The following is a 12,583-nucleotide window of genomic DNA, read 5'->3' as shown; positions in this document are numbered from 1 at the left end:
CAATCAATTTAATCAATATTTGAGTTGAACAAAAGGAAGTTACACAACTCAATGTCTGATACGGAGCACAAACCGTTTAACCGGGTTTAACCAGTGATGGGAGAAGCTATCGTCCACTGGAAGGTCACGCAGGAAATAAGACCCACTCTCCTGATCATCCTTTTAAATTACAAACTGATCATTGATGATGTCCTGATTTAATCTTCACAAGTTCAGAGGTGAGAAGCACAGACAAGACGTCACGCTCAACACAAAATACAGAGATCATCATTTCTGTTGCTTCACTTTCTGATTTTTTTTTGTAGACAAAAGACAAAATGTCAAACTTTAACCGCAAGACGGATTCTTAAAATGAGCCTCCGCAAAGCAAACACAAAAGCCGCAGTAAAGTCGGTAAAGTCAACTTTTTCCCTCTGTGGTTTGGAGAAAGAAAATGTGTAGGTGTTATCCTGGTTTCAAACAAAGGGATAAAGAGCCAGAGGAACAAGAGGAGGATTCTGTCGAGTCTCCACACGACACGAGCAGCAAAGCAATGAGTCTCAATCCCAGGGTGAGAAAGTGGAAGAGCCCCGTCTGCCGAGGTCAACGACTCCCAATTCTTCGGGGTTTAGAGTCAGAGGCAGTGTCCAGAGGAGGAAGAATGGAGGTGAAGACAGTCATCATTCTAATTCTGTATTTATTAGTCTCATATGTATTTGTGTGTTTGCATTTTCTTTGCATCAGTTGGAAACATAACTGTTCGGATGACAAGTTTGTTTCCTCTGTGTCCCTCCATCAAACATGTCTGATAAGTCCCCAAATACATTTTACCTCCAAGATATAATTTAAATAATTTAAAATGTAATATAACCATAAATATAATGTCTTTAAAAGTAATGCGGATGTGATTTATTGGGACATAAGTGCATCATTAGTTCTGTGCTGCTCCACTTTAGCTCCATTCACAGTGAGGTCAAAGGTCAGGGTCAGAGCGTCCCTGAAGCTGACAAAGACTCAATGTCTCGCTCAAGGACGTCTTACCTTTGCATACACTTCTAGTTAAAGAGCCTGAAGCAGAGTTTTTTTAGTTGAAGACTTAAAAATACTGTTGGGTTGTATTTGACACAAATGGACAAATACAGAACGTACTATTTAACGGATTAAAAAACAAGACCAAAGAACAAAAATAAGTTTAGATCAGTAACAGAGCTTCTCCCCTAAAAGACTCTTTTGATGACGACTTTAATCTGGATGTGGACACGTGACCACTGGAGATCAGACACCCTGAAGACATCAGGCTGGATCCTGCCGAGGCAGAGAGGACCTACCCGGGCTTACTGAGCACCGTTCTCCCTACAGGGCGGAACACAGCACCACGGACGACTTATCATTTATTCAGCTTTCCACCAGACCAGTGGATTTACATTCTCACCCTGCTCAATTCTATTCTAGGTACCAACGTATAACTGAGGTGCAAAATGTAAATGGGGGGGGAACTACATGGCTGAAGCACGGGGTCAGAGGTCAAGGGCTGCGCTGTTCAACCGCTCATATGTTAGAGCCGTTTCAACAAAGCCCATTCTCACCATCGACAGTCTTTTCACTTTAAATGCACGAGAAGAATGGCATGATGAAGGACAAGGAAGTTAACTAGGCCAATCGCACCAGAATGAGCAACGCAACAGAATCACTGCACGCCAAGTAGGCCACATTTGCATGATGCCACCGACTTCACCTGACAAAGAGCGAGCTGAAGCAGAGGCCGTATCACATGACTAACATCTGCACGCCTACAAACTATTCTGGCTGTCGAGTTAGAGGGGGAAGGTGCACGACATGTACTTTTTATTTCATCGATTCTCGAATCCAAGAAGATTGTAATACTTAAATTTCCATATCCATATCTGCTTCCTTGCTGCAGTAATTGACCCAAATTCCCTGCAGATCGATGACATTCGTCTTGTGACCATCCAGCAGGTGTCACCTCCCAGTTTTAAACGCGTCCGTTCCGCGTATGAATTTCTCTTTTTCACAAAAACATGGCTTCAATCCGAGGCTTCTTTGTTGCACCGTCTCTGATTGGAGTTACAGCAGTCTGTGTTTTCATCCTCTGTTTTCACCCTATTTCACCATGCAGTGTATCGCACTATGCTACAATCTCCGAGTACCTGAGTTTGTTTTACTTTGGAGGAGGAGAAGCCAAACTTCTCACTCGTTAACCTGATCAAATAAATTAAAAAAACACATTCTTTGTAATTAGAAACTGTCAATAATAACAAATCAGTAGAGCTTAAAACCCTTAAATTCAATCAAGCCGCACCAAATTACTCACACTGATGAATATCAGTTCTCCAAAGACGTGTTCAGACATGAAATACGTTCACAACAGCAGGAAGATGTGGGAAACATTCAGGCAAGGGGTGGAGCCTGGAGAGAGCAGCAGGAGGCGGGACATGACGTACAAGTTCTGGTTCTTGTCCAATCCGCCCACCAAGTTTCATGGAAATTAGTTAAGCAGTGTTTGCATAATTCTGCTGAGAACAAACCAACAAATACACAAATGGACAGGAGTGAAAAACACAAACCTTTCGACAAATGTAATGAAAGTAGAAACAGAAACACAGTCGGGTTGACACGATCTCTCAAATCTGATTGAAGAGTCCAGATGTTGGCGACGACGTGATAGATCTACGTCACAGAGTTTCTTCATCAATAACTTCAGTGCTTCCACCGTCACTTTCATTCAGTTACAAAACCTGGGCCTCGCGTTACCTCACATAAAATGATTCCAGTGAATTTTCAACATCCGAGTTTCACAGATTACAGAGAGGGGTTCGGGTTCGGGCCTAAGAAAATATCCAGTGTCAGGCTTTGGCACGAGTGTGTTCGATTCTCTGTAAAACAGAAATATTTCAGAACCAGGAAGTAATGAGGTTTAGTCTCAAGCCTGAAGAGTCTACATGCTCCTCAACAAACTCTGGTATCTTACGGATTAAATCATGCTTAGTTGTCACAACTGATCCTGACCATTGACGATCACTCATTTCATTTAGCAGGTCTTCTGGTAGTGAGCTTTTAATTTCAACTTAAAAGCCATAAAAACCCGAGATAAGGCGTCTTTATATTATCATGGTCAACGTCTCTGGAACAGACCTGAGGGCAGCAGAGGATGTTGATATTTTTAAAAGCAAACTCAAGACCTTGCCTTTCCACTCTGCTTTTTTATTTAATTCTATTTAGTCTGTTTTACTACTTACTGTATATCCTTTTATTCCATTTACTGCCTTTTAATACAATACTTTTTAATTCTGGTTTTATTCACTTTTATAAATCCCATCTCTTGTAGTATTTTATTATCTTAAATATTTAGTTTTCCTTTTTTCATGATCATTAATCGACCAGTATGGATTTAATTACCAGTGTTAGGGAGCGAACATTTTATTGGCAAATATATGTAAATTGGCAATGACTCCAAAGACGTCATTATCAAACCAAAGAAATGTAATTAAGGCTTGATATTTTACAGATTAACTAAAACTTTTTTTATAAATAAGTAAAACACCATTACAACCATATATATATATATATATACACACATTTAATTAATAGAATAACAAATGCACATCTTTTCTGCCTTGTTTATTTTATAAAATAATTCTTGAAATAATAATGTGATGCGACGTACTCTTCATACGAGAGTGGGTTATAATATAAACAGACTATTAGGAATTACGCTGAACAGGAGCTACTCTCTCAAGTTACTTTATATGAAGAAAGAAATCTATATTTGGCAGGAAGTGCAGTGACCTCTACACCTTTAAAGAGAAACAGACACACTGGGTCTGAGACAAGGAGCGAATGAAACACTCGTCTGGTCTGAACCTCGGTGCTGATCACCTTTGTTTACATGTCAATCAGCTCTCTCACCAAGATGATGATGATGTATGAACCGTGATTAAGAACTCAGAATGAAAAGGAGGCACACAGCTCACCTCGCTCCATGTTCACTTCCTCCTCGTGCAGAAGAACGACTCAGACACAGGTAAACTATGAGCTAAAATTAGCATCCAAGCTAACTCGGGCTCGGTAATGACCTGAGCCGCTGCCATCCATCTCCACAACAACAGAGCAACTGCAGCGCACACACACACACACACACACACACACACACACACACACACACACACGCACTGACACACACAGACACACGCACACAGACACACACACGCGTCATGGTTGAATGTGCTTACATGATCAACTACAGAGGCATGCGACACACACAAGAGTTTCTCCCTTACTCCCACACCAACACTGCATGGCTCAATGTGCTTACTTGACTGACTACATACATGACTTACAACAGCCCCACTTAAAAAACACACACAGACCCACACATATACACATATACACACAGACACACACAAGCGTCACGGCTAAATGTGCTTACATGGATGACTACATGCACATAAAAAAAACAAAACAAGCACAGTCTCTCCTTCGTGCCAAGACACACACCATCTCTCAGACACACACGTATAAAAACACACACAGACAGACACACACACACTGACACACAGCCTCTAGTGACGTACTGCAGTGGAGCAGGCGCTGCCAGCCCAGTAAAGCCGACCGAACACAGCTGAGGGAGGCTGCCTGCAATCACGCTGCCTATGAATCAATAAAACAGCATCACACACACAAGACACACACACACACAAGACACACACACACGACACACACACATCTGTCTCTCTGTATAGACCATGAGCACTGCAGTCTTATCGATGCTGCTGCTTCCTTTCACAGCTACAACAGCAAAGACAATTAGTGAACGTGGCTAACACCGATGCTAAGCTAACACCCTGTACACCGCTACCCAGGGATGGGCAGTACTTATAATACGTATTTGAAACACTAAATATTATTTGTGTAATTTGTAATTGATTGGTTGATGAAAATTGATTCATATTTTGCATGGTTTAAAAAAATACACGAAAGTCGATGCACGCAGCCTCTGATTGGTTGCTGCTCAGTTACTTGTCCCGGATTATTGAGATCAGAACATCGAGGTTCAGAAAATGAATGATCCAGCACAAAGCCGGACCAGAAGAAGAAGAAGAAGAAGAAGAAGAAGCACAAGGTGAGAAATGTGTCGGTTGACAGCTTTTAGCATAAATTGCTACAATCCCTAGCATTTCCTGTTATTCTACACAGTTGTATACAGTTGTTCGTGTCATCAATAGAGACAAAGTATATCTGGAAAATGTGACTTCCTGAGATTTGGTATTTGTGAGCCAAGGCCTGTTGGAGTTCACTATACTTGTGATTGTTTTCAGAGATGGTAACAGACACTCGTGCTACAACTTCAACCTCCTCGACTCTCGTGCAGAGCCTCCTTCTCCCCTGGTAAATCATCGTTTAATAAAATATGAAAAATGTCTTCTCCTTTCTGGTCATTTTTTTTGTCAGTGCAAACACTCCATGTACAGACAAAAGCAGCAAATGTTCTCCTGTGAGGAGGTGGAACCAGGAAGTGTTCGGTGTTTCACTTGATAAATGACTCGGACACTCAGCAGCCGTCTGGTGGGCTGGGGGATGGGGACCGTGTTACTGCATCGTCCCCATTTCACAACTGTCTGTGGACCTTTGTTTCTCTCCTCATTTCTTGTTTGTCTCTATGGTAATAAATAATAAATAAAAGCATAAAAAAAGTTCACTCTCTTTTCCAATCGACTAAGCATCTCAGCACTAATCTGAGGACTCACATTTACTGCAGTACTTTAAAAATATGAAACCATTTCCCTGCGTTTATGATGCTTGTGTTTCTATAAATCCATTCTGGTGTTTTTTTTCAATATGTTGATTAAAACTCTGTGACCTCTTACTGCTTGTTTACTATCTCGTAAAGATATATGAAAAACCTGCTGTAAAGAAGCAGAAGATTTTCTCCTTTTCACTGTCACACTGACGAATTCTGACATAAATCTTATGAAATGCTTCGAGGGAAAACTCCGCAGAGGTGAGGAGCAGTGACTGTTTAGTTATCGAGGAGAGATTGGTTCATGTTTAATCGTCAGCTAATCTTCAAGCTTTTCATTGCATCAATTTGTTTTTAATGCGGTGAAGCCTGTGATGAAGGAGAGATTAGTGGAAACATGACATGATATACAGTCAGCTGAAAAAGACAAATCCCTCCTTCACTCAGCTTAATGTAGATCTAATTAAAATGAGCTAGATGTTTACCTAACATAAGAAACGGATGTCCACCAAAAAAACTAAAGAGGAAGGAACTCCTGCTCAAAGGAAAACTACTTCCTGAACAAAAATTAAAATAAAAGGCGAGGAAGAGGCGGCGGCGGCGAGCGGAGCGCTGCAGTCGGACGTTTCAGCTGTTCAGGTGAGAACAGAGAGATGATCAAAGTGAGTAAATCAAAGACTGAAAAGAATTCACTTTTTTCTCTGCTTTACCTTGAAGTGCAGAAAACCCAGTTCCACACAGCGCGTGCTGATTCATGGATTAACAAGAGAAAAATATTGAGTAGGGAAATAAAATTCCCCGTCACCGTTCAGAGCAGTTTTCCTTTATATGCATTCATCACTTTTATAGTGTAGCTGCTGCCACTGCAGAACTTGATGTGAACAAGTTTGATAATCAATGAAATGTTTTGTTATTTAATATGGAAATATGCCGACAGCATGTGATGCTTTTTACTGTTTTATATCGTCGTCGTGCGTTTATCTTATCACCGACAAAAAACATGTTTCAAATAAGTCACTTTAGGTGACAGGACATGGACAGTTAAATTAAAGTGTATGAAGATGAATCATTAATAAAAGTATATAATGGTAATTTAATTTAAAATATGCAGGGCCCATCAGATACTTTAAACTCCAAAAGTTAATAACCTGGAGGTACCTTCCCGATAAATATATAATAAACGACACACACACACACACACACACACACACACACACACACACACACACACACACACACACACACACACACACACACACACACACACACACACACACACACACACACACACACACACACACACACACACACACACACACACGATAAAAACCATGCACCATCGATTTTCTTTTGCAAGAAACTGAAACATCCTCTGCTTTCACACACAAGTCATTTCCCAAACACTTTTGATTTCTGATAAAGTAAACGTGGACAAAAACCTGCGATCATCTGATGTGTATCGTGCTGCTGAGACAATATCCAGTACAGTGTTCTCCCTCAGAGCTGTGTGGTGCTGCACAGCCAGCACGAGTCTGTCCACCGTGTCAATCAAAGCCCAGAAAGTGTCAAACATTGACAGAAGCAAAAGTCCAGCAGCTGCTCAAACAGAACACCGGTTAGAACTGACCTCACCGTTTGGAAAAAGGTTCTTCTTTGGTTGCAGGTTGTTCAAATGGAGGAAAGAAGTGTTGTTGTTTTTGTTGTCATATAAAGAGAGTAAATTAACAAAACGCTCCTTCCTGTGCCGTCACTCTTCCAACAGCTTTCTCTAAACATTACCTGAAAGGCATCAGTTCCCCTGATGATGTTAACACTGTTGTTTCAGGATGTGGTTGCCCTGATAACCAGATAACTCGGCCAGTTGAAAAGAAGGTGAGATGTCAGACACACCCTCAGTGAGTCAGTGAAAACATCCGCTATGTAAACCAGCTGATGCAAAACCATCAAATCACACTATTAGTCATTTTACTACCGCAGACGTTCTTTGTAAACAACTTTCTCTTAAACATCAGGTTTTGATTCAACACTGTCGTGGTTGTAACCAAACTTTCCTCCGCCGGGATAATACAGCTCATGTGACTCAGGAGATGATCAATACAAGCAGCATCACGATGAAGTAGAAACTCACTTTACTTGTTATGTTATTGATTAAGGAGTTTGTCCTTTGAAAGCTTCGACAAATGATTATACACAAGTCAGATAAACACACCAATTAAGATGCAATCAAGAACAACATTACAACACTTGAACCAAAGGGGTAGTTAAGTGGATTGACCTTAAAGCGGTTTCATCAAAGAAAATGTGACATGGGGAGGTTTTTCCCGTCCGAAAGTCCAAATCAGGGTCGGAACCAAGTTTAGTTTTGGTTTCATGTTGAAGTTTTGCAGGCACACTAAAGTTTGTAAGATGCACCCATGTCCTGTCGTCATAAATCAAAGAATTGATAGTGATGATGGCACCGGATGGAAACTCACAACTGCAAAGTCTTGTCAAGTCACGCAGCCGGCCGGTGATTAAAAGAAAATCATGTGTTCGATTTGTATAAATGTGCCGTTTGTTGTAAGAGAATAAGAGACAATGAGCTTTACAAAAATAACTCCTCCAGGAGGTTTGCTCCAGACACACGAGACTGTGGGAACACTTTAATATCTACACCCATAACTAACTTTTATTCTAATGCTGTGTCAAGTTTCACTGGACTTGTGTTGACAGAAAACAGTTGGTGTCCATGATTATTTCTTAAAAACAACAGATATCTACAATAAATAAGTTATTTTTACTGAAACTTATTAGATTTAGAGAAATTTGGGGAGAAAATCTCCCAATCGAGCGGCTGACAGAATCGAATAATGATAATAACAATGAGGTGATTGTGTTTTCCTGTTGTGACAGCGCTGACACCCTGTCTCTACAGTGTGGAGGCCTCGTGCTCAGCCGAGACACTGCTGTGTCACCTTGCACTTACAAAACTCTGACTCATCACTCTGCTCAGCTTGACTCATGAATATTACAAACGGCATGGCATCATCCGAGCGCAGTAAAGAATACCAACATAACTAAAATACCTGGAGCCGAACGACTCCACATGAAAAGCATGAAGGTTGCACGACACGTGACGGAGGATTTCACCCTCTGTGAGGAAGGGACAACATTGTGGAGTAAAGACTAGGAGCACGTTCACACCTTCCCTGTTTGGCTCAGACCTTCAAACTTCTCACTTTAGACCACTGCACCAAAGTTTAGTCGGACCAGAAGAGGTGTCCTGGGTCCGGATCCAACTGAACCATGGTTCTGTTCGTTTACAGAGTGAAAACACTGTTTTGATAGTTTGGATTTTCTGACGAATCACAGGAAGTAGAGACAGCATTAACTGACAACACGCCCACGTCAGGCGCCGTCTGCAAACCAATCAGAGTCAAGTACAGGTAGACTCCGCCCACGTAGGAGATGACGACAGGACGTACGTATGTCAGACTAAATTCTGTTTCCCTAAATTACAATGTGAAACCAAAACTAACCAGATCAAATGGAAACAAATACATGACACGTGGTTCCCACTTTCAGCTGCTTCTACACTACACACTTGTGCAGCAATGTGCGCAAGATAACTGATCTCAGAGCAGTGGAAGCTGAGTCGAGGGCGGCTTGACAACCACATTGGTCTGTGGCGAGCTATAGCTGGTTCCCATCAGAGAACTATCAGCAACACACGTGTGCAAAACTCTCTCTCCTCCACTTGACTTGACGAGCCCTCGACTTTGTCAATGGGACACAGTCGACAGTGACAGAACAGACGCAGTAAGTTACAAAATGAAAGCAAACGTGCAACATAACCAGGTTAGGCTGCATTATAGTATTAAAAGGTGTAGGTTTGTATAAATGACCTACTTTTGTGTGCGTGTGTGTGTATGAGAAAGAGAACAAACCTGCTGCTTGTCCTTTTTGTGTATTTTCATCTTCTATCCCTTCACTGCATCTGTTAAAAGAAAAGGACAGAATTCACATTAGTTCCAAAAATACACACAAAACAAATACTGAAACGTTTTCACGCTGCTCAACAATACAAACACACAACAGCATAAAGTTGTGTTATGATTTGCACTAAACTCCTATAAAAGAAAGATGCATCAATCTCCTTAAAAGACACAAGTTTCCGTTAATTTGAAACAACTTAAGTTCCGCACCCATATCAAGAGAGGGTTACACACATTAAGCATCCAAGATGGATGTCCATAGAAGTGGGTACGGGGTTTGCCTTTCATGAAGAACTCAGCAGGAGATTCTCTGCTCAGACGTGTTCGCGACACGGATCTCCAGAGCGTTCAGGTGAGGGGTGCAGCAGACAGCGACTGTGATCAGATAGTTTTGTATACAGCACACCGGCGTCAGCTCTTATCACCAAAAGCTCTCCTGACATCTTTGTCAGTAACTTCTACGCGCATGTCTCCGCCTTTTCATCCTGAGATATTTGTTTTTAAAATCAGTTGTGCCTGTCGCCAACACACCCACTTGCGAACGGTGAGTACCGCGGAGGATCTCCTGCTGTGTTCCTATAGGGGCTCCTCCACACTTTCTGCAGACGTTTTACCAGACAGAGAATGTCCGCAGAGAGTCTGGAGGCTTTGCGTTGACCCATACAGCCCCTTCAGGAGAATGTCCAGAGGACCTCCAGAGTCCAGTGCATGTCTGAAAACAGTTTTATTCACATGCACGCACACACACACACACACTCATTGAACTTCTCATCCCAGCCGCCGCCATCAAGGGGCTTGAAACAGAGCTACGGGTGAAGATGGCAGCTGTCATCTACATGTGAGGACCACAAGAGTAAGAAGAAAATGGAGGCGAATTGTGTAACTGTGCCTCAAATCATGTGTGGAATCAGATTTGCAAATGTCTTGAAACACATACATCTGTGGCATGTGGTGACTTTTACAGCAGAGCCAAAAATGAAAGTCTACCCCCACCACCAGGACCACCCTCCAAACCACCACTCACTGTGCAGGTTCACCACACCACTGAGAGAAATACAGACCAGACTGACACACACCTATTCATGACAGCAGCGGTAGAAAAATCTGCTAAATTCAGTGCCTGTCCTGTCTCATGATCTGTCCTGAGCTGAAACTCTCTCCTGCTAGACTCTGCCGGCACGTTTTCACCGTTCTGTACTTTCCCATTTCTTCGAACTTACTGTTAATGTTTCAAATGTACAATAATATAAAGAGATATTGTCACATTGCATCGAAATAATGGTATAAAGTGAGACATTTCCCTACTGAGCAAATTACAAAAGAATATATTGATCTTGCAATATGAACAAAATTTGATGCAGTCAATCTCTAATGGTTCCATTTGAACTAGAACTATATAAAGTTACAACATGAAGCAAGTTACACATTAATAGGTGTAATTTTCTGTAATTTACTACATTAAATTAGATTATGTAAGTTTCCCTGCAGCTCAAGAAAGCCAGATGAAATGCAGGAAGTGTTTCTATAACCTTCACTCGACAATACAGAAAACAGAGTTAACTAAAACTGAGCAACAGTGAAGCGAAAGTCCAGTTAAAACTAAAATTTGTGTAACATCCGTCAGAATCAACACTGACCAGGTGAAGTCACCCACCTGCCCCCACATGAACACACCTCCGAGCCACAATAAACTTTAGTAAACAGCAAATATATAACAAAGTTCGGGTTCGTGGAGAGCAGCGTTTACACATGAAAATAGGTCTTTAAAAAGCTCCAACCAAACTGAAACACGTGTGTTGATGAGGGATGGCAGACGTTTTCCTGTTTTAACTCCCTGAGGGGTTTAAAAGAATCTGGTTCCAACCTGCGCTGGGTTTATTTATTTGTATCTGAAGGTGGCAGGTTTCCCATCCACCCTCCAGATTCCTGTTTCAGCTGCAGCTGCTGAGAACGAGGCGACTGCAGTGAATGAAAGATATGATATTAATGAACGTTTTACTACAACATTCCTGCGCCACTGACACCTCTGAGCCTTTTTATGTAGTGAACGCCATCTGAGGAATAGATGGTGGGACTTAAAAACAGGTCGGACAGTGGGACGACAACTGGTTCCACAAGGCGACTCAAGAAACTTCCCATGAGAACTCACTTCTCTCCCCTCAAGGCAAATACCACCAAGTTAGTCCGACACACGATGAAAGTATTTCCGCACAAACTACAAGAAAAGCTCCAGTTCTCTGAGTAAAGCACCAGTGCAACTGAAACAACAAAATACTTTTGATAATTCAGTCTGAAACTGCATTTTACAGATTTTGTTATCACAGGCTCACAAGGGCAAAAAAATTGATTACATCCATTTTTCATACACGTCTTTCCTGGGAAGAGGAGAGTGAGTGATGCCTGTGTGACTCCTTCTAGTTGTAATCTTTATCAAATCTCAAAAGTAAACTCAAATGTCATGGCTGCTGTGGAGAAAACTAATTCAACACACAAGAGGCAAACCCGAGGATACAAAACAACAACAGAAGCATCGTAGATTGAGCTTCACTTTGTGCCATCAACTCTAAATCAGAGTCTGGTTTTCCGGCTCTGCAGAATAAACACTGCCAGCGTTTTCCATCTGTATCCAAAACTGAGGCTGATCGCCAAACAGCCACCGAAGTCAGGTTTGAAAAACACAAACACAGCAGCACACAAAGGCAAAAGCAGACAGCAGCCATCAGACGGCAGACGGCTGCATGGTTTAATATGCCGTTAATGCAAACTCCACATTTCATTTACTGGGCAGCTGCTTAGGTTAACAAACTGGATTGAATCTAGAGAAGTAGTTCGTTACACTAGGTTTCTGCTGCTCATCCAGGTAACTAGTCAT

At 41.7% G+C, this 12,583-nt stretch overlaps 1 protein-coding gene across 5 annotated transcripts in view; it reads right to left on the bottom strand.

Annotated features, from left to right (window-relative positions):
* Positions 1–12,583, bottom strand: part of chd6 (chromodomain helicase DNA binding protein 6) — a 67,616-nt gene that overhangs the window by 44,837 nt on the left and 10,196 nt on the right. For all 5 annotated transcript variants that reach the window (XR_007032584.1, XM_047339365.1, XM_047339366.1 and 2 more), the window contains exon 2: positions 9,664–9,713. Coding sequence is in view for 4 of the 5 variants with exons in the window: in XM_047339365.1 (XP_047195321.1) it covers positions 9,664–9,693 (30 nt within the window). In the remaining variant the exon portion in view is untranslated. The remainder of the gene's footprint in view (positions 1–9,663; positions 9,714–12,583) is intronic.

This window comes from Hippoglossus stenolepis, chromosome 3, assembly GCF_022539355.2.
Source record: "Hippoglossus stenolepis isolate QCI-W04-F060 chromosome 3, HSTE1.2, whole genome shotgun sequence".
NCBI classification, from domain to species: Eukaryota; Metazoa; Chordata; class Actinopteri; order Pleuronectiformes; family Pleuronectidae; genus Hippoglossus; species Hippoglossus stenolepis.
Note: the sequence above shows the minus strand (reverse complement) of the source record. Positions and strands in the feature narration are given on the sequence as shown.